We start from the raw sequence: 27400 nt of genomic DNA, 5'->3' as shown, positions 1-27400 counted from the left end.
TGGGATCAGCAAAAATGCATTGAGGACCTGGAGCCCCAGTCCTAGATGTGGTCACTAAAACCATTGTGGTGACCAGGCACCTCTTTAGGGGTTGTCACAGCTCAGGAAATCTGGGAATTTGTTGAAATCAAACCACGCAGTAAGGACTCGCTCTGCAAGGACACAGAGCAGGGGGAGCATTATTTGTACAGCCTTCACCTTTCTTTCAGCTGGGCTTAATTACTGGAGTTGCTCAGTACTGTCTGACTTTATAAAGTTGAAAAACCTATTGGTCTTTCTTCATAAATTCACTTTATGGAAGAGGTTCAGGCAAATCCACCTCACAGCCCTAGTGTGTTGGTTCTGGCTGGGGTGGAATTGGTAACATCTAACTGACTTTGACTCTCATTGTGACATGTGTCAAACCAGAAGAGAAAACAACATCTGCACTAGAGACTCACATTTTCATGCTTAAAACATAGCTAATGCTGAAATGAAACAAATGCCTGGCCTGTAATATGTAAACTTTCTAAAAGACTGAAACAGGTCTATCAGGACACAATTTTCTTTCTTTTTATCCTTTCCCAGAATTTCTAAAGAATTTGGATTTTTTATGTGGGGATAGTTACTGCTGTTGGGGCGGTGCACTGCTTTTTTCACTTTGTAACCCTGGTCATTGCTGTCATGCAGGGTGAGGCAACCAATGAGGCAGTGCTGTGAGAGTCAAGGGGTGAAAGCCAAACAACTGCAATGGGACGACTTTCGGATCTGATGGGATTAAAGTTATTTGGGGATTTAAACATCTTTTTAATTTTAATTAATTAATTTTGTAGTGTTCTAGTGAAGATCAATGGCTGACTAATACTTTGGACAAAGGATGCTTTTGTTAGAGACATGTTTTCTTGAAAATAAAAACATACAAGTGTTAAAGATATTTTGAGACACTGACACCCTGCCCTTTGATCAACATCATTGGCACAGGCAGACTGCTGTCCCTCTCCCACCTTGCCACTTGACCAACATTGGCAGCATGGGCAGGATGCCGCCTAAAGTATCCCTGTGGTGTACGATCCTCTCAACTCACACTGGAGCCATTGCTGAATCCAAGGGGTCGCACAACTCTTACCCACATTCAAAAGACATTTACATGACTGGCTGTTTCTGCCAGGTGATCTGTACACCAAGTGTCTCTGGAAGTCCAACTTAGCCACAATATCAGTTACGATGCCATGTTTGCTATCGGTGATCAGATGAGTCACCATATGGGCACGCTGTTGCTCATTTTTCCTGCTGCCTCAATGAAGCTTTGTTTTATAACGTGTTGTCAGATTCCATCACTGTCTGGGCCACAAACATTCAGCAGATAATCTGGAAAAAAAAACCCTGCAGGGAAGCATATTTGGCATCAGAAACACAGGGAAACATTGTGGTGCCCGATGTGGCTTCTCCTCTCTCCTTTGGATTTCAAGCTGAAGTGTCTCGATCATCTCAGTGCTGAAGAGCTGTAGCCCCTTTTCCTAAACAGTAGCAGTAGAAGAAAACCAGTAGGGTTGAGACATATTTGCTCTGTTTGATACCTTTCTTCACCTCCTAGCACCAGCATTCCTCATATTTGCTCTGTGAAGAATCAATAGAAGGAAGGAAGGAAGGAAGGAAGGAAGGAAGGAAGGAAGGAAGGAAGGAAGGAAGGAAGGAAGGAAGGAAGGAAGGAAGGAAGGAAGGAAGGAAGGAAGGAAGGAAGGAAGGAAGGAAGGAAGGAAGGAAGGAAGGAAGGAAGAAGAACCTTCTGAGACCAGCTTCACCCATAATTTTCAAAATCCTGGGTGTTTTTTAGAATCTTTGCTTTCCTAGTGACATTATCGCAGGAGTCCTTGTTTGTATCTATGAGTGTGTTTTAATGTAATTGCAACTGAGTTAACTCTGGTTTTGTTCATCTTCTTTTCTTTCCCAGTGGAGTTTTTATACTGTGATTTGGCTTCCATGAAGTCTATACGGCAATTTGTGCAGCGGTTTAGAGCAAAGGATTGTCCACTCCATGTCCTGGTGAATAATGGTGAGTTCTGTATATAATTCATGTATCTACTTCCCCTGTGACCGATGGGGTTCTTCTCTATCACTTCACATTTCAAATCAATTATCTGAACCATGCAGCTGCATTAGCAGGGATGTTTTTCTTGGAGTTAAATTGCATTTTTTGAGGAGATTGTCAGCTGAGAAGACTGAAAACTTTGGGGTTTTTTTAGCTCTCCGGCACTAAAAATCATGTGAGTACACAAGAAACTGAGCATTCCTAATTAAAAAAAAAAAAAAAAAAAAAAAAGAAAGGAAAGCTGTAGAAAACCTGTCCTTTCATCTTTATTTACTTTCTCTCCTCTTACATTTCCCCTGTGTGAACACATGTGTTTACTGTGGCTGCCTGATGAGCTGGGTTGGATAGTTAATCCATCTGAGGTTATTCAACAGCCTCAGAGCAGTCACTGCTTAGATCAAGGTGCTGCTGAAAATTTGTCCATAAAGCTGCGTCCTCGGTGGTCAGAGAACAAATTAAAAGGGCATTTATCTTGTGTTCATACAATTATCAAATGAATCTCATTACTCTTAGGGATTTAAACTTTTGTTATTCATAAACGTGCCATGTAATTATGTTTAATAGCCACAGTATTTTTGGAAACCAGCCTGTGCAATAATTTTCTTCCAAAAACCCTGCATGTTCTGCATGCACTTTCCTAAAGGGCAATTTTTACCTCTCTATTTAACTAGGGGAAAAACCCACCAGCAACAATTTAGGCTTCTTTTAGAAGTTTTCTGCTGTTATATGCTGCTGTTCTTGCTTCCCCAATTATTTGCATGTATTTTTATTAAGACATCTCAAAGAACATTTTCTGTTTTCCTCTGCACCTTTCAGTCCTAGTGAGAGCAAATGTGCTGCAGATAGATGGGTTTGTTATATTTCTTGATGCCTTAAAGAGCTCTCAGTAACATAAGCAAATATTGCAATAAAAATTCAAGAGTATTTTATTTCCTGATTGATATGAAACATTCATGAAATGTTCAATTAAATGTTCATTTTTATTTGATGAGTCAAAAAAGCCTACCGTTGTTATTTTAATTTTGCAATAATTAAAGGTAGTGGATATCTAACTGTGGTTACAAAATCTTTCCAGTTTTATATGCCTACTTTTAAAGATGCAGGGAACAAACTGTTACACAGATGGGAACAACGCTATTTTAAAAAAACCAGCATTTTGTAGGAAAAAAACTCTTTTGAGATTTATCCACCCATCAGGCATCCTCTGCCTTCCACTCCTTGTCTGCATTGAGCAAAGCTGGGACTGTGCAGCAGGGCTCTGGGGGCAGCTTGGGGGAGAAATGGTGATTCTGAAGCAACATCATTGCTTGGAAGCCCTCCTGAATAAAGGATTTTGTTGTGCCCTAGTTACACAATGAATGAAAATAACAGTTAAGTCTTAATCAAGAAACAACGTTATATGAAAATAGATCTGTTAGTATGCCTAGTACAATAAGAAACCAAGGAGCGTAGGCCCAAAGGATCTTTTAAGAAAGAAGCTCAAAACTAATAGTTGCCTGAATCTGTCTATATTTTCATGACCTGCAAGATGGGCATTTGATTTCATTTATGCTTGGTTACTAAATACCAGTTGGCAAGATAAATCTGTTGTTTGAGAAAATCCTGTTTGAAACTACAATGAAATGAATGGTCCAACTCTGCTTTTTGCTGAATCTTTAAAAGAATCACTAAACAGTCATGTCCAAAACTGCTGTAGACTCCCATAAAATTAGATTAGTCTCTGACTATTACCTGGCAAGTCACCAGCTTCCACTTCTGAAAGCTCTTTCCCACAGTATTTTATTCGGTCTTTTTTGTTTGCTCTTGTAAATAATCTGCAGCATTTAGTTTTGTTGCTAGTTTCATAGTAAAAGGCCAAGTGATTTCTTGGTAACCAAGAAGAACATAAACATACCTAATGGAGGAGAAATGGCCTGATGCGAAGACCTCTGAACAGCTTCTCTTTGCTTTCCATCAGTGTTGAGCCCATGCAAAACAAATGCTGACGTTTGGGCTAACTGGTAGGCTTTCCCATCCTCTTTCATTTTTTGCCATTTGTTTTCACTGTAATGCAATGCACTAAGCAGGAAGATTCCATCCATCATGGACTGCAGAGCTGGAAACACTACCCACTCAAAAGTCTCATCACAATTGCCAGTTCTGCTGTCTTCACTGCATGACCCCCTGGACACAAGCTTGGGTGCCTGGGAGAAGACAATGTTTGCAATATTTAAATGTCTGATGGGAATTTGTTGTTGGGCATGTTGTATGTCAGTGTGTACACTTTCTGTCAGAAAACTCTGTTGTCAATAGGAAGGCATTTTGCATGACTGTTAGAGGTCTTTCAGGGCATCTTACGATGTAATGGTTGATTTTCTCATGTCTTAGCATATGCATCTGGAATAGTAAGTTTCTCACTATCTAGTACTTCCTTGCATCTTCCAGATCCTGAAGCTCTATCATTATTGATATGAACAGGTATTTTTACTTTTTAGCATACAAGGAAGATCTTGTGAGCCAGGTATCTGCACAATGCATTTGTAAGCAGTCATATGCTTTTGAGAGTCTGACCCAAAGTCTGTTTGGGCTAATGGAAAGTCCCCATGAGGTTTTGAAAATCAGACTTTGTGTGAATCCCATGACTTCTGAATCAAACCTTCAGCAACCTAACAAGAATTTTGCTCTCCATTACATACAATGTAATTACATTTAATGTAATTTGATGTTATTACATTTAATGTAAAAATGCCAAGAAATGTTACATTGCATTTTTTTCACACCCTATATTAATGCTATTTAATTGCTTTAGATCTAAATCTTTTAAATTGATGGATATAGTCGTGTCTATACATTAGTGATCTTTCCACATCTTATATGTATCCATATAGGATATGATATTTGCTGAGAGCTTATGTGAACCTATTGAGAAACCAAACATTTCAAGATGAATTGAGAAAAGTTCTAACATTATACACTAATGCAAACTATTAAATTAACATTGAAATATTATTAAAGACAGGTGATTCGGGATGAATTACTGTGCTAGGTAAATAATCAATACTACATGTCTGCCTTGAGCTAGTTATAAAATTCAGCAGTTTTCCAAGTCACAGGTAATTTTTTAAAACAATGTATCTCCATCACTTGCCTAACTCAAGGATCTAGTTGAAAATTGAATTAATCCTGAGTTTCAAAGTATTCTCCTGAAGCTAAACACCCAGATCCCACAAAAATTTCAATGAGGTCTAGGTATCCAACTAACTCAAGCATTTTAAGAATTTAACATTCAGAACATTCAAAATGGAGATTAGTGGATGAGAGGCACCTCCTTTCTTTTTGTTGTAGCTGATTTTAGCATATACATTTAACTTTCTAATTTCTAATTTAAAAGGAAAAATTTGGTTGAATGCACACATTATTTCAGCTGACAAATAAAGTCCTGTTGTTCCATTACTATGCGTTCTGCATTGGTAATGTGCATGCTCAGCTCTTGGTTTTTAAAATAAACAAAACATAGTAAAGATGCAAATAGAATATTACATAAACATTTTCTTAAACAGTATAATATGCTAGTGCTAAAAAAAGAAAAATGCTATGACACAAAGCACAAATTCATTTTCTGTGAAAAAAACAAGCAAGCTAAACAGGTGAACTATGAGGCCCAAAAAGATGGGTGCAGCACAAGCAGTTCAGGAAATTTCCTCTGATGGAAGGTCAGAAGAATATATCTTCTAGTTTGCTAATTAGCATTTGGGTGCTATTTTTTCTTTTGTTTTGTTTGTTTGTTTTTGAGAAGAACTGTGTATTTGTACAGTTGAAAAGCATTTAGCAAATTACAGCATGTATAGTAGTGTAACTATTTAATACATTTATTAAAATGATATTGCTGTTAAGACACATTAGAAAGCCTGCTATCTTCCTGTGGCTGCAAAAAGGACAGATAGTGAAACACTTCCTAAAATTCCACAAGCAGTGGTCACTGTTTCATGCTGGAGAGTTTTTTTCTAACTTGAAGTCAGTTGATTTCTTTGTGTGCTAGAATTGTTTCTCAGCACCTTGTACTTGATGTTTTAACTTATATATTGTTTATAGTACTTAATGATCTTAAACCCAGGAGGGCTAACACCAAAATCACAGCATCTTTAGTGATAACGGAATACTTACGGATACGAAACATATATGGTCTAACTCATTAACAAAGAAATACCAACTATCTTCTCTGTTGCAGTTCATTGGATGGTTTGTGATTTTGGCTATTGGTTAGGAAACAAAAGGGCGATAACAACGAGGACATTTACTATATTCCTTGGTCTGCACACAAACACAAAAAAAAGAACTTAGATATTTTAGAATTTTATCAGCCAGTTGTAGAGAGATTGCAGTTAATGTATTTCAGGTTGAAGCCAATCTAAGCCAATTTAAAATCAATATTTCTGAAATGCTGGCTAATTCAGATGTTCATATTTTCTACCTGGTAGATCAAACTACCCTCTTTAGTTCCTAGACACAATAAAATCTGTATCACTAGATAAGTGTGTTAAATATAATTATGTTATTTGCTACCTACACACAGTTCAGCCATGTGCATTCCAGTCATAATCCTTTACAAGGGGCTATGTGAGCAGTTCCCTGGATACTGCCAAGGTTGATAACATACTAAGATATTTTTGTGTTTGAGTATTTGCAGGATCAAGTCTTCAGAAGTGTGAGAACTGAGAGGTTGGAACAAGTGAATATATCAAATACGAATAATTTTACAGGTACCCACCTATTCACAGGTATTACTGATTAGTCAGGTTTAACTATAGTTACTTACATTATCACAGTGGGGTCTATGAAAAGATCCCGTCCCACTGGATTAGGTAAGAGCCAGGCCCCCTCTCTGTAGCAGATGCAAGCTACGCAAACTGTAAGATGAAAACTGTATGAGGAACACCAGAGAAGTGGAATTTCACTGGAGAAGGCCTTGAAGGAAAGTTATGGCAGAGTTGCTCTTGACTGCAGTGGAACTTGGATTACATCAAAAACAATGCTTGTCCTCCAGCCACACAGGAAGGCTGTGGTGAACTCATAATCTGCTATCGCATCAATCTCATTCCAGTGCCTAGATTGTAGCATCATGTTTCATCTTTATCCTTCCTTGAAGACAAATTAGAGCAATAAGTAATCAAAGCTGAGATGGAAAAGGCGTAGAAGGACAGGGAGAAAGAGAGATGATGACAAGCAGAAAGGCAAGTGGCCCTTTACCTGTCTGTAATGGATAATAGTTACTAGACATCATGGAAGAGCTGGGCCTTCAGGAGATGTTTAGAGCTGGAAAATGTAATTTGAGATGGTGGGAAGATTGGCTTATAATGGATATTCAATGGATAATGGGAAAAACTAGAAGATCCATAAGGACACTAACATGCAGCATTAATGTATTCTAAAGTGAGAAGATACTCTCAGAGCCATGATTTCTGAAGAAGCTCAGTGCATGACAAATGTCATTTAGTCAAATTTTTCAGAAGACGTCATCTTTATAAGAGAAGTGACTGGAAAGTATGAAGACGCTCACTGATTGTATGCTGCTCTTTACAATTATTAAGTGCCTTGGGAACTGGAAGTAACTTGTCTGGGCAAATGTGTCAGAGCACCATGTTACTGCTGACCGTATCCAGCCCAACTTGTTCAGCACAACCAAGGGTTGTGCAATGCCAACATTTACCTAGTGCCCATATTTTTGGCAGCAGTTGTCAGCTAGAGCTTTCATTATACTTGAATAGAATTTTTGTCTGCCAGAATGGTATGTATCCTCTATAAAGATATTGTATTTCTTATAAAAAGCTTATTTTTTATTAGAAGAATTAATATGTTAGAAGAGTAACTTTAGGCTATCTCTGACTTTCAGAGGGCAAGGATTTCATTCATGAAAACCCTGACTTTTGTTTGATACTATCTTTGTGTTTCTAATTATTTCCAAATCTTTTTCTGTGTCTGTGATATCAAACACTTTGTGAAAACGGAAATATCTCAGACGCCATGTGCGGTGGGTTCTTGACCCATTTCCTTTTATGTCCTGAATTTGAATGTTTTATCAGTGGAAGACAGATACAAAATTCAGCTATTGATGGATTAGGAAACCTGACCAGTTCTACTTAAGTGTGTGGGACATTTGCCGCTGGCTTTTCTGAGAGACAGAAGTGAGCCATATTTTATTCTTGCCTAATGCTTTCATAGGTTTTAGGTAAAAATATTTTATACAAATTGCAAAACTAGATATTTTACTTCTGTGAGAACTTCCTATTAGATTAGAAAGCTGTGACTGACTTTTCTATCTCTGATTGTGAGTGGGATAACTCACTATAGTGCCAAATAAACACTTACTGAGCTTATTTTTAGAAAACAGAGGGTTGTTTTTTTTTGCCAACCAGACCCAATCATGAATGCTCTGATGTATTTTAGTGTGAAAATAAAATCTCAGTTGTGGATCATATTTTCTTTTTTTAACCAAAGCATTTTCTATGGAGCTAGCCTGTGCTTTGTGCGTTCCCTGTGAAGGAGTGTGACATCGAATCAGAAAACGAATCTGTTCATAAGGAGGTATTGCCACCTCTTCAGTTTTGTGCTGAGCCTACCAAGATTTGGTTGTTGTTCTTGTAGTCCTTGATTGCAGATTGTCTGAACTTTTTTTTCATTTTTTTCCCTTTATCCTACTCATAAACTAACAGCTTCTCTTCACTGGAAAGATTAATTGCTCTATCTATTTTGGCACAGCTAATATAGTCCACTTCTCCCTTGCGAGCATTATAGATGAGTCTGAGAGCACTAGCAGTAGACATTACTCAATTTTCAGTTCTTCATTAGTCAGCCATACTTTTATGTTTGGGCTATGAGTTTGGATGCCAAGCATTTGTCTAAGAGTTTCAATGACAAGCATTTGCCTAAGGCTAGTTTATTTTTTTATTTTTTTTTTGTAACAACAGATAAAAGAGTTCATCTGTTAGCAAGAACAACAAGAAAAAAGTCTTAGAATCATGGGTGGGTTGTTTTTTTTTTTTTTAATGTCAAAAATAGTGGCAAGTTTCTTTAGAAAGTCCCTGGTGTTATCACAGTTTGAAATGGGGGCGTGAATGCAGGAAAGCTGCTGCCTTCCTCTATGGCAGATGCACCTTTCACCACCCATGGAATATCCTCATGTCAAGTTGAGTCAGAAGCTTGTTAAGCACTGCAGTTTGAAAATAATATTTTACATTTTAATCACTAAAGATTTCTCCTGTATAAGGCATGTTCGTAGGTAAGACTGAGTATATCTGGAGTAACAACGCCAAGCTGTGTTGGGAAGTACTGCTTGCAGGGAAAGACACCAGCAATGAGTCTGGTCACCAGTGTCCCCTCTGCTCCCTGTGGCTGTCTCTGAGCTCGGGTGGAGATAGGCATTATGGCTCACTTCAGACTTCTCCAGGTCTCTCCACTGTCCAGACTGTGGACCTGGGTCCTCTGTGATCTCCATGACAAGCAAAGTACAGGATGGGGAGAGGTGGATAGTAAGGAGGTGATGGGTGTCTGGGCTTTACCTTGATGTACAGTTGGAACGTGACTATGGAGCTGTGACGTGATTTCAACACTCTCAGAACCTAAACATCTCACCAAACATGGCTGGTGAACTGCTGTAGCTGGTGATCTCAATTGGCTCGTGACTACAGCTCTCTGGAAGAGCTGGCTCTTGTGTTTTTATGCATAGTGACAAAGCTTATAGAAAAGGAAGAAGACCCATTTGAGTAAAGATGGGACAAGACAGAAACTTCCAAGGGAGGCAGATTTATACAAGAAGCCTTGGTGTGGAAAGCTGAAATAAAAGGGAAACAGTTGAGGCTAGGAAGTTGTAAGTGAGAGATAGCAGAAGATAGAGTGAAGAGCTGACGTGGGGAAACTGTTAGGTGGGAACTGTTAGGATGGGGGAAAACTTGATGGTAACACATTTGAGTTTGCTGACTGAAAGGCTTTTTAACATATTTAAACTATGAATCACTGCCGCCTCAGTCTTCTTCAACATATTCATCAATGACCTGGATGAGGGGGCAGAATGTACCCTCAGCAAGTTTGTCCATGACACAAAACTGTGGGGAGTGGCTGATACACAGGAAGGTTGTGCTGCCATTCAGCAAAACCTGGGCAAGCTGGGAAGTTGGGCGGAGAGGAACCTAATGAAATTCAACAAAGGCAAGTGTAGGGTTCTGCACCTAGGAAAGACTAACCCCATGCACCGATACAGTCTAGGAGTTGGCCTGCTGGAAAGCAGGTCAGTGGAGAATGACCTGGGAGTCCCGGTGGACAATAAGCTAACCATGAGCCAACAATGTGCCCTCATGGTCAGGAAGACCAATGGTATCCTAGAGTGCATCAAGAGTGTGGCCAGCAGGTCGAAGGCAGTTTTTTTCCTCACCCACTACTCTGCCCTAAGAGGCCCCGTCTGGAGTATTGTTTCCAGTTTTGGGCTCCTCGGTTCAAGAAAGACCAGAAACTACTGGAGACAGTACAGCAGAAGGCCACAAAGATGATTAGGGGACTGGAACATCTGTCTTATGACAAAAGCTGAGTGAGCTCGGTCTCTTTAGCCTGGAGAAGGGAAGACTGAGAGGGGACCTTATTGATGATTATAAATATCTCAAGAGTGAGCGTCAAGAGGATGGGGCTAGACTCTTTTTCAGTGGTGCCCAGAAACAGGGCAAGGGAGAATGGGCACAAATTGGAACACCAGAAGTTCCACCTGAAGGTGAGGAAAACTTCCTTACTGTAAGGGTGACGGAGCACTGGAATGAGCTACCCAGAGAGGGTTTGGAATCTCCATCTTTGGAGATATTCAAAACCCACCTGGGCATGTTCCTGTGCAACTTGCTGTAAGTGAACCTGCTTTAGAAGGGGGGTTGGAATAGATGATCTCCAGAGGTCCCTTCCAGCTCCTGCTGTTCTGTGATTCTGTGGTTCTGTGAATGTAGCATATATTCTTGTTCAATATCATGAAATTTGTAGGAAAGCAAGTATGGAGGAAAGGAGCTTGCCTGGGTGGTGAGGATAATAAGAGGTATTAGGTATGTTTGAATTCTAGGAAGGGCACTCCATTGCATTTTACAAGTACTTAGACAGAACGTAGTTCATGGAGATTGAGTCTCAATCCTGAGAACTCCGGTTTGTTTTGCACAAACTGAACATTTTCTTGCAGTGAGGGAATCCTTGACTGTTTTTTTTTTGTGAGTTTACTGATATTTAACAGAAATAAGAATTATCCCCCCCCACCCCTTTCAGCATGGAGGTGATTGGAACTCTACTCCTCTGTCTGGCCACCAACTTCAATGTGACTTGCACAAATTAATTCTCATCTACCTCTGTGTCCCATCTGGTTGATATTTAAGAGGGAATGGTGAAGCAGGTGGAAGCCTCAGAGCCATAGATCATGACCCCATAAAGAAACCAGGCTCAGGAGTGAGGGAAGGGTGACCCAGGCATGTGACTGGCAGATGCCCGCAGGATGCAAAGTGACATTGCATCAGATTCAGACACAAAGAAGCTAGAGTGACTGGGTAAGAAAATTAGGGAGAACAAACTTACTGTTTGCAAGGAAGCAGAGAGGCAGATGAAGCTGATATGCATGTCTGGGGCTGAGCCTCTCAGCTCATTCGTGCACACATGCTATTCCTTGATAAGATCAGTGTTGGGTCACCAGATTTTGGGGGTAGGGGAGGGAGGGTAGTGCAGCCCAGAGCTTTGGACAGGAAGCAGCTTTCTGTTCTTCACTTCAGCAGGGCCCTGCATTTTGGTCATCACAAGGAATTGAGGGGGTTGTTAGGAAGCCGGAATGTCAGTGGTTGATGCAGAGCCCGTTCCAAGGGAGCAGGAGATGCAAACTAGTGGGAACTTGCTCTGTGCTGGAGCAGAAACTCAAACACCTGTGGAAGACCTTGTTCTGGGAGGAGGCAAGAGAGACCGAACCCAATGGAGATGGCTCTCCTTGGCAGCCCAGGGCTGAATCCCGGCACTGCCTTGCTCTCAGCAGCTGTTTATCAAAGCAGTTTTCATGGTGTCCAGACCCCTCCAGTGAAGGTCCATGCATAGGACATGTTCCCACAGCTGATGCCAGACAGGCTGACAGCAGATGTCTTTGCAGTTCCCTAAGTTGATGCAAGAGGACCCAGAGTCCACACTGCGTTAGTGTGGATTCTAGGTGTCATCTAGGTATCATTTTATATCATGGGATAAAATTTCTTGCTTCAGTTTCCTCACATTTTGCTTTAGAAAACTGCAGATACATCTATACAGGGCTCCAGAAGTTATTAGGAAGTAAAACAGTCTGAACTACCTCTACCTCTGGGAAGACAGAAAATAGAACCATAGCACTGGAGAGCTGTTCAAAGCATAATTTGTATTTTTGTGTTTTTCTTCTGAACGGTTTGGATTTTTGCCCTTTCAGCTTTTATACACTCTTAATCTGGCTTCTGTGTGTGGTTCTGTCTAGACTCATAACAGTTTCCTGAGATACCAGTAGCTGTATGGCATACCAGCACTAGACTCAGGGTTACATATCTAGATTAGCAAGCAGTGTGTCATAGCAATACAGTAAATCCACCTTTCTGCAGCCCAGCCAAGGCATACTTGTAAAAAGCAGTCATGTGAGTATGGTTGTGTCTCCAGCAGGCACTTCTAGGGGCAATTCTTCTAATAAGGCGTTGCACCTTCTCATTGCTCACTAGCCAGGAGAAACATGGGGCAAGCGTATTCTGGATTAGCATAGCCCAACTGAGCAAAGCGTAACAAGGAATGTAGTACAGGCAGCCTAGCCAAAGGATGATGCTATATGATATTTGAGATGTTCACTCCAGTACAGCTGTCCCTATTCAGGAGAGAAGCGGACTATACTATCCTATAGCTAGATTCACACATAGATCTTTTGGTGTATGGGTGTGCAGAACAGAGCAGTGTTGACACTGTTAAAGAGATGAGTCACTTTGTGTGGCAGTGCCTATGGGATGGAAAATGCTGCTTAAATGTATCAGCTACATCAGTACAAAAGCTGTATGAAGAAAAGGTTTTGTGCTTTTACTTGGAGGTACTGTCTCTGTTAAATTCCCCTTGGGAACTTTTTTGGTACAGCATGTATCTCTTCCTTCTGAATAGCAAGATTGGCTGAATGTGATTATATAGGTTCACCTGCTGCTGTGAAGGTGTTACATATAAATGTATGCAGCTGACCTCTTGAGTTGTCAGCCCAACCTTTGCTTTGCTGGTGATAAAAGGACTTGCATGGCATACACTGCTGCCAAACCCTCCATGAGCCTAGCTGCGAAAGGAGACATTTTGTTCTGCATGTGCAAAAGAAATTTAAAATCTTTCTTTTGGCATGAGTATGAGAGAACTACCTTTAAAAACCTTCAAGTAGCCCTCTGTGAATAAATATAGATGAATGAAATAATGCTTGCATTTTTAAAGCTCTTAAAACGTATTTTATAATGGAGCTGAAGAATGTCTCTGCAGTGGGAGGTACAGGAATTACAGCAATGTTTACAATCATCTGCAGAACAAGCAGACATGGTATAAATTCTCCTATATAACCTAATAAAAATGTTATATGCCTGGCCTGTAATATTTACAACAATCATAAACTTTTTGGTTATGCTGTGTGCACTGCCATGATCTGTTATGCTCTTGTATCAGAAACCGTATGGCAAACAGGAGCAGGGAAATGATCATCTATCTCCCTGTACTCAGCACAGGTGAGGCCACACCTCGAATCCTGTGTTCAGTTTTGGGTCTCTGACTACAAGAAAGATATTACGGTGCTGGAATGTGTCCAGAGACCAACAAATTTGATGAAGGGTCTAGAGCACAAGCCTTATGAGAAGAGGCTGAGGGAATTGGGGTTATTTAATCTGGAGAAGAGTGAGTAGTAAGGTGGGTGCTGGTGTCTTCTCCCAAGTAACAAGCAATAGGACAAAAGGAAATGGCCTGAAGTTGTGCCAGGGGAGGTTTAGATTGGATAGTAGGAAAAATTTCTTCATCAAAAGGTTTTGAAGTGTTGGAACAAGCTGCCCAGGGAAGTGGTTGAGTCACCATCCTAGGAGGTATTTAAAACACCAGGAGATGTGGTGCTTAGGGACATGGTTTAGTGGTGGACTTTCTGTGTTAGGTTTACAGTTGACCTTGATGGTCTTAAATGTCTTTTCCAACCTAAATGATTTTATGATGCTAAAATCACATAAGACTAATTCATTGATGGATCCCAAACCAAGACTTTCATTAGAAAATTTTATAGAAAATAATGATAAATCTCTGTTTACAAAGATAATTTGCTTGAGCTGTAATAATCTTTGAGAGAAATATGATTGTTGCCTAGTCATATAAGTAAAACAAGAGAGATTTTTTTTATTCATTAAAGCTAATTAAAATGTATTTAATTTGAGCATATCACAATAAATGAATATCTGCAGTGTTTTGGCGTGTATTACTGCATTTATAAAAATAGTTGTTCAGCAATATCATGTTTTCCTTGTTCTAATTTATTTCTACTCTTGTAAAAACAACATTGATATTTCATTTAGGCAGTTTTCTGCACGCATACTGTTAGTCTTTTACCTGAATATTTAAAAAACAACTAAACAATTACAAAGTAAAAGCTCATGATCAGCTCACTTGATTTATTTTCTAATGCCATGTTGATATCAGTGACATTTTGAAAGATAAATTTTCTAGAAAAAAATCCAGCAAATAAGAGGGAAAAACTTATAAGAAAGTCATATTGGGACTGCAATGTTTGACATTAAAGGTCTGTATGCTACCACTTCAAATTTCACATGCACTCAAAAAAAACTCAGGAGACTGACTGATAATTAAAATCGGAAAGATACTTGTTTTTGTGGAAGCCATTTTTAGTTTATAATGAAAAAGTAAGGTGAAAAAAAACCAAACCAAAACAAAAAAACGTTTCTTAATGTTTCAAATAGTATTGGATTAGTTGAAGGATTTAAAAATAGAAGCAACTTTCATTTCTTGAGTTACCATTTAGGGTCCTTGAGTAAAGCTGATGATGTTTCTGGACAAAAGAAAATCAATAGCATGCCACTTTTAGTATCTATTGAATGTTAGGTGTTTAATAATTTAAAATAGAGAGCTTGCTGCTACACTTATAAGGTTTTCTGTTTTGTCAGAGAAGCAGCCAGGTTCAGTTACCTATTGGGTATTCCTTTGTACAATCCCTCTCAGAGAATTAAAATGGCTTCTCCTCAAATAAGAGAAGCTGTCCTCAAATTGCAGGGCAAGATATTTTTATAGTCTTGATATGAACCTCTTCAAAGATGAGAATCTGTTTCAAAAAAAAATAAAATTGAAAGGGTTTTGGATTAACGTTATCTGACCCGCTCTTAAAGACAGAAAAGAGATTGTAGTAGCAACAAGTGTAGGCAGAGCTGATTGAGCCTGCTGAAGGACTTGAACATGATAACTTCTTAGAGGAAGCTCCTGAAGAATGAGCAAAATAATTTTCAGGAATGTGTGTCTTAACAGTTGCGCTTTGCACGTGTATGATTTTTTTCTGTCTCCTGACCTGAGCTCAGATCTGTTTTCTGCTTCTAGGATGTGCAGCGCAGATGGCAGACACTAATTGAGGCGCAGAGCAAAGCCTCTGTGTGCTCTTGAAATCCCACACCTCTCTGGAGGTCAAGGGGGCAGTTGCTACAATACACATGTTCTCGGGGCTGATGTGATCTGTGACAGCCTCCCTGGGTTTCCCTGCTGGTCTTGATGTGAAACTGAATGGCTATAGCAGCCAGCTATTGCACTTCTCTCCAAATTCTTCCATCCCTCTGTCTAACTCGGACGGCAGAACTGTGTAGATCAAGGTGCCTATAGCAAGCCCTGCGGCAACCCCAGCAGATGCAGAAGCGGCATGTGGAGTTCACATCAGCTTTGCTGGGCCAGGGTTGTTTTATGTTGGCTGGCCTTTTCTTGGGCTTGCATTTTACCAGTGTTACTGCAAACAGTCCTCTGGCAAATTATTTCCTCCTGCCTTTTTCAAGTGTCAGAGCTTTGTTGGGCAAGCTGGGCCTTAGAGAGATGCAAATCATTTCCTTGTACCAGCCCAGATGCTCAGAGATGTGTAACTGCTCCCATCTGCCCTCCAAGAGCTCGTGGTAAGCTCCATCTCTGCTAAAATTTGCTCTGTAGCAGGCTGAGACCTAGTTTGGGAGCTTGGAGGTTGTTGCTTTTCCACTCTTTCCTTCTTCCCAGAAAACAAGAAAAAGTTTCAACAGGACTTGTTTCACCGCTCTGTCTATCTCTAACCTTCATGCTAGTGTACAATCTCAGCCACTCTTCTGGATGTCATTATATACCGCATATAATATATATCAGAGCTTTTGTAAAGCCCAGTCATTAATTTGTGTTGTGTTTCTTTCATCCTACCATCAGACAGCATTGGTCATGTTCAGTCTTAAGGTCTCTGTATGCAGGTGCGCTGTGTTGCATGTGTTGCACCAAACCTTTTGTTTGCTCTGTTGTCTTCTCTCATTTCTTCCCCTCATACTGGTTTTCCAGTTGCTCTGTTAAGCAATAGGCAGCCATAGGTGAATCGCTATAGGTGCTGACTGTGCTAAATAGATCCTGAATATACCTCTTCTTCAGCTCAAGCAGCAATAACAAAGCAGGACTGTCAGGTGGTGGGACCCCACCAGAGAAGGAATGATGAAGATGCACAGCATGTACAATTTAAAATGATAATTTAATATGCTATCATAGTGCTGACATCAAGAAATGGGATGTTAAAGGCTTTTTAATGGACACAGGAAGTAGCACAAGGACAAAGCTGACACTGTCATGTCTGTGAGCAGAGATGGCCTTTCTGCTGTATCATATCTGTGTGTTTTAGAGAGAAGACAAATGGCCTGCAACATTGTTCTCCATAAGCCATGTCCATCTACGTTTAAATTACAAAGATCAGGTCCACTTGTACGATAATTAAATTTTAATAAAATAAGATTAATTTATAACATTCAAGTCCACATTATAATTGAGTGGGATAGCTTTACCCCTCATAGCCTCAGTACATGCTATAGTTTATGCATGAGCTCAGGATTCTCTGCAAGATGCTGGAATCAACATTGTGTGCTAGGGACGTGGATACTTATTTTAGGCACTGAGTTTAAAAGCTGGTTAGTACAAACAGATGCAAAAATATTCCCAAATAAGCCTTCAAAACCTCATTTCAATATGCAGCTGCTTGTAAGCACAGGAATTAAGATATATTGGCTAAATTTACTACATCTTTGTTCACCCACAGCAGTGAGACAGAAGTTGCAGATTTCAGATTAAGACTCAACGGATCTTTAAACTCCAGCCAGGACTCAGCAGAAAGCCATCTGGGAGAGCAGGTCTGCTGCTTAGCCTGGTCTTGTCTCCACTGCTCTGAGCTCTTTGATGGGGAGAATGTTGTTCAGATCACTCAGCTCTTACCTTTTGTTGGATTAATTATTGTTGTGGATCTGCAGCATTGAGTTCTAGCTTGACAGCAATGCATTAACTAAACTTTTAAGATCTTCAAAACACTTTTCACAAAACAACTAATTTATCCACACAATTCTGCAGGGACTGAGGGAGGGAGAGATTCAGTCTACCTGTTCTTTGAATGAAAGTACAGAATTGGGGGGTTTGACTTTTTTCTCAGCAGGAATCAATTAGTGTCGGCTTTACTCTTCACATGCCATCACCAGTCACTCGTTGCTCTAAATGCTGTGTTTACATTCTGCACCATGAGATTCGTGCTTCTTCTAGGTTGCTCCTTCTCTGAAATAAATTAACAGGTTTTACCTCTACTTTCTTCTCCAGCTGGGGTGATGCTGGTCCCTGAAAAGAAGACAGAGGATGGGTTTGAGGAGCACTTCGGCTTGAACTACTTGGGACACTTCCTGTTGACTAACCTCCTCTTGGATGCGCTGAAGCAATCAGGAACGCACAGTCACAATGCTAGGATCATCACTGTCTCATCAGCCACCCATTATGTAGGCAAATTGCACCTGAACGACTTACAAAGCAGGTACCAATCCATTTTTGGTATTCACTATTCTGCAGTAAAGTTGTGCAGCTTAAACTCCAAGAGAATTGTTACCGAATACTGAATGCGGAGGATTTTGTTCCCTTTATTATTTTTCTTTTTCTAATGAATGGTGATTCTCAAGCAGTTGCCAAGTATCTTTCAGACTTGAGCAAAGCTTACAACTTTCAGTCAAAGATAAAAATAATGTATGGCCTTCTAAACTGAGTCTTCAATTCTAAACCTTGAAAGCCTTGCTTTTTTCTGATGCTTACACTGTGGTGGTGGTTGTGGTGCAGAGCCTGGACTCCTCACTGCCTAATCAGGAAGGTTCTCAGTAAATGAGGGGTTTCAAAATGGCTTTGGCATATGCTAAAAGTCTTCATAGGCACCCTGATCTTGCCCTCAGACGGTCGCAGACAGATGTCTATGGCTGCTAGCTCCTGCAACTCAGCTGGGGCTGCTGACTTGGCTGGAAGGGGGGCAGTAAACCCTACCAGCCTAGTGCCTCACAGCTTCTCCCAGCCCACCCACTGCTTGCTGCTCCTTCCTCACTGGTAGCTCTGCCCACTCGCCTGCAGCTCCTGGCATGCCATCCTCCATTCCCTCTGCTTCTGGCCTCCACCTTGTCCTGCACCTCTCCTGACCTTCTGGTCTTCTGCCTCTGCTGCCCTCATAGTCCTTCTCCAACTTTCCTGTCTGCCTCCCGTCCCTGGGCTACGTCATCCCTCCTGTCCCCATGGTGCTTGCTCTCTCACACATCAGCCCGATGATTCACTGTAAATGCCGGAGCTCCTGCGCTTTTTCTGGGTCACCCCCTGCACTTTCCCCGAGAGCTTACCGAGATCCAAGTGCATGGCCATCCTGAGTTTTTAACCCAGTAAGCTGGATAAAAATGATGGATTCCAGAGTGTTTCTGTCTGCATGGAGCCAGTCTGAGTTTTGCGTCATTTCCATGGAGAAATTCTGTCTCTGTCCTTTGACTGAGACTTCAGCACATGTTTGGAGGCACCTGGCCTGAGGTTTCATTTTGGAACAAAGACTGAAATTAAAGGGCTGGGCTGTTTCCACTGCAGACATTTTACATACGAATGCTGCATTAAGCATGTCAAATGTTTTGTTTAACTTCTGATTACATATTATGGCATCAGTTTTATTACAAACACATTGTTTAAACTCTTCAAGGTAGTCACAGTTTAACCTCTTGCTTGTAAAACTACCACAGGAAATTACCCTTACTCTTCACTTGATGTATGCATTCGTTGTTTCTGATGGACATCAGCTGGATGGCACCACTCAAGGGGACTAAGGGGACTGTAATTAGTATTTCTTTGGGTTAAAGCGCAAAATTAAGTCTGTCTGTTCTGTGTCTGTAGATAACAATAGTTTCCTTGATTATAGTAAAGCCTAAAGGATCATTCTTTCCTATGATTCATCATTCATATTTTAAAGGAACCAGAAATATTTCAGTTGGGAAAGTTATGGTTAAGAATGAAGGTGACCAAACTTATTGAAAAGGTAATAACACACCATTGAGATTTACCTGTAGGTTTTGCACCAAACCCTACCCTTTATATTTCCACTTTACTGGCAAAAGAAGAACCATAAAGTACGACGGGCTCTGGCTGATTTTGCTCACTCTTTCCCACGTGGATGTTCTAAATCACTCAGGAGGGGTAGCAGTGCCTGATTTCTGAGCACAAAAGCACACTGGTGGGATCCAGAAGGGGTTGTGGCTTCAGCTCCAAACCCTTTCTTGTTTCAGGCAGAAGACGATACTCCTGGGGTTTGTTTTTTTATTAGCCTGACTGCTGATAAGCCCCCACTCAGGTGAATAATTAGTTATCACATAAACGGTTCTGCTAAAAACAGGGACATCACTTGTGTGTTTGAGTGTGTGCCTACAGGACATGATGCACTGCTTACATCACGGGGCCTCAGAGATGCCTTGTGATTCAGAGCAGCGTTTGAGAGATTTCATAGATGCAGTAAAGACACCTATGATAAATACTGTGAAATGATAGCATTCCACAAATTGCCACAGCTTCCCAGTTACGCCATCCCTTATTTTTTACCACTTATGTGAATGGGAAATATTTCTAAAAATTTTGTACTGATTTTTTTCCTTATTTTCAATTGCACTGGTTGGCTGTAAATAATTTCTTCACTTGAGTGTATGTTCTCGGATTGTCTGGTAGTCCTCATCTTGCAGGAAGACAGTAAATCAGTTTGGAGTAATTTCATAGTGGAGAAAGGGGGGCATACTCTGTGCTGGAAAAAATACCACCAGCAGTGGTCTGAATTGTTTACCATCTTCTTGTCCCACTGTCCCTAGCTTTTGCTTGGGCTAGTGTTCAAACGCAAGATGAATGGTAGTAAGGAACACAGCAGAGAAGGCAAGGCAAAAGACTGTCCTGATATAAAGGAGATAGTAAATCGAGGTTCAGTTCTCTGCTTTACCGCAGATTTTTCTATGGCACAGTTCTCCCAATTGGGAAGCTCCAGGCTGGCAGTCACAGTTGTGGCCATTGCTGCCCATTGCTTGTACTCACTGCTCAGAGTTCTGCTCTGAAGCAGCAGTCAATATATATCACAGTGACTTCAGGGCAACAGCCTAAGAAATGTTTGGAAGGTCTGTCCCATGAACAGCATTAAATGAAGCTTGTGCTACTGTCTTCCATGTTTCCTCTTCGGTTTTCTTTCTGCCGTCTTACCAATCTGATTTCTGATGTTTGTCTTTTCACCTACTTTTTTGGCAGGAGGGTTGATTTATTTTTTCTTTATTTTTCTTGCATTTTACATTATTTTTCTTCCTTTGTTATCTCTCTCTTCATGCTTGCCTACTTGATTGCTACATTAACAGTTTAATTGTTAGCTATGTTTTTTGAGCTTTTTTGTCTCCATTGCTTTTCCACTACCTATCTAACTATTCTTCTTTCTCTGATTCTTTTGGTTCCTATTTCTGCTAACCAGTTCGTATGCTCCTCTCTGTTTCTCTTGTTTTCTCCCCCTAGTCCCAAACCTGTTTCTCCCCTGCTACTGTCATTTCTTCTCTTCTTCCCACTCATACTGGTAAGAGGCACAGCATGGGTACATCAAGGCAGGACAGAGCTTGTTCCAGACTGGCAGAGCATAGCTCGTTTCATGTGTGTTATTGAAAATGCAAACGCACAAGAGCAATGACTGTTCTCCCAGTTCTTTTGCTGAAGGATATATGAAGAACATCAAACACCTTTGTGGTCTTTTAGATCCAGACCATTTTCAACAGCAATCACATGAGTCAACAAGGGGATCCTTAAGGCAAATCATTCTCCTTCATCCCTACTTCAGATACGACTGTTTTCAAGGAGGTGAAAGTTTAACAGAAATGCTATCTGCAAGCGTTTTAACAGTGGTGATTTCAGCAATTACATACTGATGGTAGTACACTGTGCCCTCTAACAGCATAGTTTGGGTATCCTTTTTTCCTCTTTTGCTTGCCTTAAGTAATACTTTCTAAAGTAAGAGAAGAAAAAAATGCAATCATGAGAGAATATGGCTGTCCTGTTTTTAGCAAAAGCTTAAAGAACATTATGCCACCCTTTCAGGTTGAGATAGGATTGAACAGTTCACTGGAGCTCATGGTTCTCTTACAGGATGGGATGGAGGGCACTCCTTCAAGTACGTTACGTACCAAAGTAAGAAGGAATTTTAGGAAAATAAAGAAAAAAATACCTTATTCCCTTTCCCAGGCTGTGGGTCACACCTGACTATGCTGCCTTTCCCAGGGGTTAGTATCTTTGTGTGTTCTGTCTAGCTTTATTCTCCATGACTAAGTATTCCTTTCATCATTCTCTCTTTTTGCATGCCAAATGGGCCCTGTAAAGCTGTGAATCACAGATCTATGAACTCCCCAGCCACGGTAACTCTTTTTCTAGTTCATGTCTCCTGTATATTCAGGAACAGTTAGTCACTTTTTCTACTCTCTTTCCTTTGCTCTCCAACTGCAGAAGAAACTGATGGGTTTTTTTAACTTTCCAAGCTGGTACAGTCCTCAGATACTTTTAATATTTTTGCTTTGTTTTGTTTATTTTCCCTGTAGCCATAGTGACCATAGATATTGAATGGAAAGAATTGCCACGTGTGCATCCTAGCTAGTGTAAAATAGGATAAACAGCTCTGCCCAGGACCATAGGGTATGCTGGGGAGACAAGGTATCTCCAGTTAAATCTCTGTTAGCCAGATCAAAAGAACTGTAACAGGAGCTGTCACATCCTGCTGGGAAAATCTGTCTGCGAAGTCTCTGGAGACCTCTTATTCTTGGATGGATGTTGTCCTTCATTTTCACTTCTTGTATGTGTGTCATGTATGTTGGTAAATGAGGTTGTATTAAGTTTGGGGAGAAAGTAGAGGATTTTGTCCTGTCAGCATTGCTGAGATGAATGTAATGTCCATCAATAACAATGAGTTAAGATGTTAAAATACTTTTGGAAAATATGAATAGCTTTTTCAGACTAAACCCATTGATTTTAGTGATTTCAGAAAATTTTATTCCTAATTTACTTGTAATTAGCTTTATAAGTGCATTATCATTCATACTTTGAAAGATAATGTTGATGAAACTGAAACTCCAGACATTTATTTTCAAAGTTATCCTATTGAAGTAAGGTATCTCCGTCAGTTTCAAATTAATTTCTTTAACCTGGAGATTTGTTTAAAACAGATTTTGTTCCTCAGAATGGTCTGATGAGTCAACATTTTTTTCAATGCAAAGCTTTTTTATTTTTGAAAATTCCTGGTTGATTCCTTTTCACAATTGATCTCTTATTTGTAGTTTTGCAATTCTCTTCATCTGGAAGAACTTATGGGATGTATGGTATCTTCAGTTAGAAAAAAAAACAATCAACCATTAAGCTGATGTAGCATAGTAGTAGAATAGTACTGTTTTTTTAGTTCCAAAGTTTTAAATAAAACAGGAAAATTTGTAAGAGGAAGTAGGAAAGATTTTAAAAATTACACTTTTATTTGTTAATATTTTTGTCAGTACAGATGTCTTTCACAGTTACATGAAAAGAACTGTCACTGTACTTCTGCTTAATAAAATGCTGCTAAAACTATAGAAACCGTAATCATAAAAGAGTCTTATAGAGAATAAGATAGATATACATTATTTTGTATTTTCTTTTACTCAAAGTATATATGAGGTTTTTTTTACTTGTATTGTTTAAGCAGCTTCCCCGCAACGACTTTTCGTGGATATTCTGGTTCTGTTTGCGAGATAAATCATGTTCCCTTGACAGGACCAAATACCAATTACAGCACACTGCTGTATTCAGTTTAACATGTCCTTCCTGCAGCAGGTTCCCAAGTTTTCCTGTCTGTAGCTAGATGATAAATATTCAAATGCTTAATGCACCCACATAAGGATATTTCAGTCCTTCTTTGCAGAATGTTTTCTGTATAAATGTGAAAGGATTTGCTGCTTTGCAAAATGATCCTTTACTTTAGCAGCAATTACCATTAATTGCAAAAATCAAATTTCTGACCTAAAAAGTCAATGTGCTGGTGAAGGGACACCTCAAATTCTATGAATTAATTAAAAAAATAAATGGGATATTATATCAGCAGACCAATTCATCAGTCCAATGGACAGAGTGTTAGTTTGTATGCAGCATGTGTTTTATCTGTGCTGCAGGTCACAGGTGATCCGAATCCATTCCTGCAACCCATAGTGAAGAATATTAAGTCAGGATGCCAACTTTAGAAAGGTTTACTTTTACGTTTATCAGTACATTTTTGTTAAGCCTAATGAAAATAATTTTAACGTTCATTGGTTTCTGAGGAGCAATAACAATGTAATTCTAGTATGACACAGGTAACACCAGACTTTAATGTATTCAGGGAAATTAAATATAGCTACTTTGTGTCACAGTGTCAAATTCTTTCTTGTCTAAAGGGCATTACTGGTCTTAATAAAAGATTATTAATATTGGTTAAAGATTTAACAGGACACTGTTTCTGAACTAGTTCAGAATCGCAGTGTGTTGCAAGGTATGTGGTATATGGCTTTTCCCACTGCTCAGACTCTCCCTGCACAGTGGGTTGGGAGGGAGAAGACAACTCCCTGTGGCACACAAGACAGTGGATCTCATAGATGCACTGTTTTCCAGAACAGAAAGATGGCTTAATGGTAATTTGAAAGTAATGCACTGCACTCGTGTGACAGAGAAGGCAAAAGGGACTTGAAGAGGAGGGTGCAGGGTGGAGATAGTTTGTCACCCTTCAGAGGGAGGTTAGTTTAACATCTCCCTTTGAGAAAAAAGACTCATTAAGGCTGAATGAACCTTAAAAGCTTTGGAGTTCAGGTCCTGGGCGATTACTCAAATGATTTTAGCATTCCTCTCAACTGCTTTAACTACTAGTACCTTCTCAGCAGAGTTGTCCTTTGAGGTGCCTAACATAGCTGGAGAAAGCTGGCACACGTGCCTGTAAATCCTTGGAATAATGTGTTAAGGAAAACAGTCAAAATGATCAGCTTGCCTTCCACAAATCCTCTCTGCAATCAGCCTTGCTTTTGCTCCTGGGCCTTCTCAACCATATATCCCTGATTTCGCACATGCATTAAGGGTTATAAGCTGTACCAGAGGGAGGCACAGGCAAACTTCTGTTTCTGCGATTACAAATGATAACTTTTAACCTTTTCTCTGCTTCCCATTCTGAATTTCTTCTTTCACTGAAGAAGAATTTATCTATTCAAAAGAAGACCAGACATTTGAATACTTTGAAGAAAATTTGATTAAATCGAGTTCTCTGTAGAAAATGTGTTTTCTATGAAAAGTATACTTTCTAAATAAATTCAATCACTGTAAAGGTAAAGTATTTTAGCCCTGGGGAGTTTTAATAGTACCAGGATGTCTTATATAGTTGTAGCTTTTTTGCTCCATTTCTTCTGTTCTCGTTATGTGTCAGGTGCAGTGGCTGCCCTGCATTTCTGGTCATGAGAGGTGAAGAACAGCTGTACACAGCACTGTCTCAGCCTCCTAAAGGCAGAGACAGAGACGCACTGTGGCTCACAGTAGCTTTCTGAGAACCTCAAGAGCTTTTAACAGTGGTGCAAGCTGTAATACGGCACTGCAGAAATGTCCAAATTTAAATGTTATGATTTTTGCATGAAATCATTTGGTTCTCAGCTCAACAGCAGTGTGTCAGTATCGGAACTACCACCAAAAATCAGTCTGCCAAATCAACAGTGTATTTTAACTCTTTTGTTCAGTGAGTGCTGGGGCAGGGCTTCTGTGGGCAGAGTGATGGCATAGGATTTTCTGCACAGTATTTTTGGCATCTTGGAGGAAAAATGATTCAAGCCATGCAATCTGTGTGCACCTTTGAGCCATGCTTCCCCTGATAAAACAGACCAGTCCTTCAGCGTGTTGAACATCTGTGCTTGTAGGATACATGTGGTGCCTCCTCAACTCCAAGCCAATGCAGTGGGTTCAGCCCACTACAAAATGAATACTTACATTACTTTCACATATAGACCAACAAATTCCATGTGCAGTACTGGAAATCTGCTAACCACATTTGGTGCACTGCACTGGATTTGAAATGGCAGCACTTTGTTATGCACAACCAGACCTTGCAGCTCTGTGTCAGTCCCAGAATTACAAGCCCAGAATCTGCAACTTGTCTGTAAAAATCTATACCAGCTTTAAGATGATTTTGTCAAAACAGAAATAAGATTTGAGATTATTGAAGTTATTACTGGGCTATTTTATGGCCCTATGTCTGTTCTGGTGGGAGTGAAGAAACCATAAAATGACCCATTGTTTCTTTCAATTTAAAAGCTCTATTGCAGGAGAGTTAGGAAGCTTTCCACAAGTGGGAGGAGAGTGCCTCAGAGCTCTTCATGTTGTAATCCAAGAGATAATCTTAAAAGTTGTGTGACAGTCTTCAATAACCTGAGGTCCAGATTATCCAAGAGAGAATATGAGAAGATATGTGTCTGTGATGTTTCCCCATCACTCAAAAGGGTCACAAGCACATAGGATGTAGGTCTTGGAGCTTTGATCTGTTTCTTGGCTGCAGCAATGCAAAACCTTGCTTGCTTCTAGTTATTTACTTGTTCATTTGTTTGATGTAGATTTTTAATTGAATTAAAGGATGCCATTATGGTCAAATACCACTTCAAATATTAGCAAGTACTTACACTGCATCATATGGATCGACTGTAGAAAAATGATGCTTCAGAAAAGGCATTCTATACCTTTCTTTAGAACAATATGTTTTTCCTATGAGAATGGAATTACGGTAATTGCAACTTGAACTTGCCATCAATATTTAAAATCATCAAAACATTTGAAATTAATAACAATTGTACACAAACAGAAACTTAGATTTTTTTTAAAAGATACTGGTTCTGCTCAGACTTTGTGAAAACCAGCCCTTGTTTCTTACATTTAAGAACTGAGTTGAGCACACAGCAATGGAGCTGCACGCAGCAAGGCAATCAGTAGAGCGGGAGGGGCTCTTGACATCTCATCTCCTACAATTAGGAGGGATCAGATAAATGAGAAATAATGCATGATTCCATCTGGAAGACAGTAATGCCAGGGATGACAAGTCTCTGATTATTTTGCCTTTCATAGACATTTTTATATTAAGGACCTTCCAGATTCCTTCACTAAATATACTACTCCAAAGACATTAAGTTTCATTCCCTTTGAATTTCCTACTATCTCTAACAACGGACTAGACGCTGAATGCTATTTCTACAGTGAAGTGCTGAAAGTTGGGAAGCATGGCTTTACAAAAAAAACCACAATCCAGGTACCAGCTTGTGCCTGCTACTAAATTGTGAATTAAGCTCAAGCCAGGGGTAGAGAAGCCGGGCTTGTAGAGAAGTCAGACGCTGCTAGTGAGACCATCAGCAAAATTTTGGTGAAAGCGTTTCCTGGCCCTAAGCTTCTACCCTTACACTTGTCCTTTAATTTAAGAAGAAAAATACTATTTTACTATTGTGGAAAGATTTCAGAGGAAGCCCAGTTTTGGCCAGAGCTGTGTGTGATGAGTATGTGGCACTGCGCTCACTGCAGGGAGACGGGGAAGTTCTGAGATACAATTAGCCTTTGCCCATGGGTCAGAATGAACGGACAAAGTGATCTTCTCTTAAAATGCTGCCTGCCTCTGGCTGCTTAAATGACCACTGTGCAACCAACTGGGACATGCAGGGCTTGCTTTTCAGCTTGTGTAGAGCCACCAACATCATTTATCAGTCTTAAAGTCTTCCTTTGCAATATGTCCATCACAGAGTCATGAGGGCA

General features: G+C 40.1%; 1 protein-coding gene across 2 annotated transcripts in view; it reads left to right on the top strand.

Annotated features, from left to right (window-relative positions):
- The window catches only part of DHRSX (dehydrogenase/reductase X-linked), a 170524-nt gene that overhangs the window by 106998 nt on the left and 36126 nt on the right, over window positions 1-27400 (top strand). For both annotated transcript variants that reach the window (XM_054056352.1, XM_054056353.1), the window contains exons 4-5: window positions 1931-2032; window positions 17897-18104. In XM_054056352.1, the coding sequence (XP_053912327.1) occupies window positions 1931-2032; window positions 17897-18104 (310 nt within the window). The remainder of the gene's footprint in view (window positions 1-1930; window positions 2033-17896; window positions 18105-27400) is intronic.

Source organism: Cuculus canorus, chromosome 1 (genome assembly GCF_017976375.1).
Source record: "Cuculus canorus isolate bCucCan1 chromosome 1, bCucCan1.pri, whole genome shotgun sequence".
NCBI classification, from domain to species: Eukaryota; Metazoa; Chordata; class Aves; order Cuculiformes; family Cuculidae; genus Cuculus; species Cuculus canorus.
The sequence above is the reverse complement of the archived record's forward strand: the minus strand, read 5'-3'. Positions and strand labels throughout refer to the sequence as shown.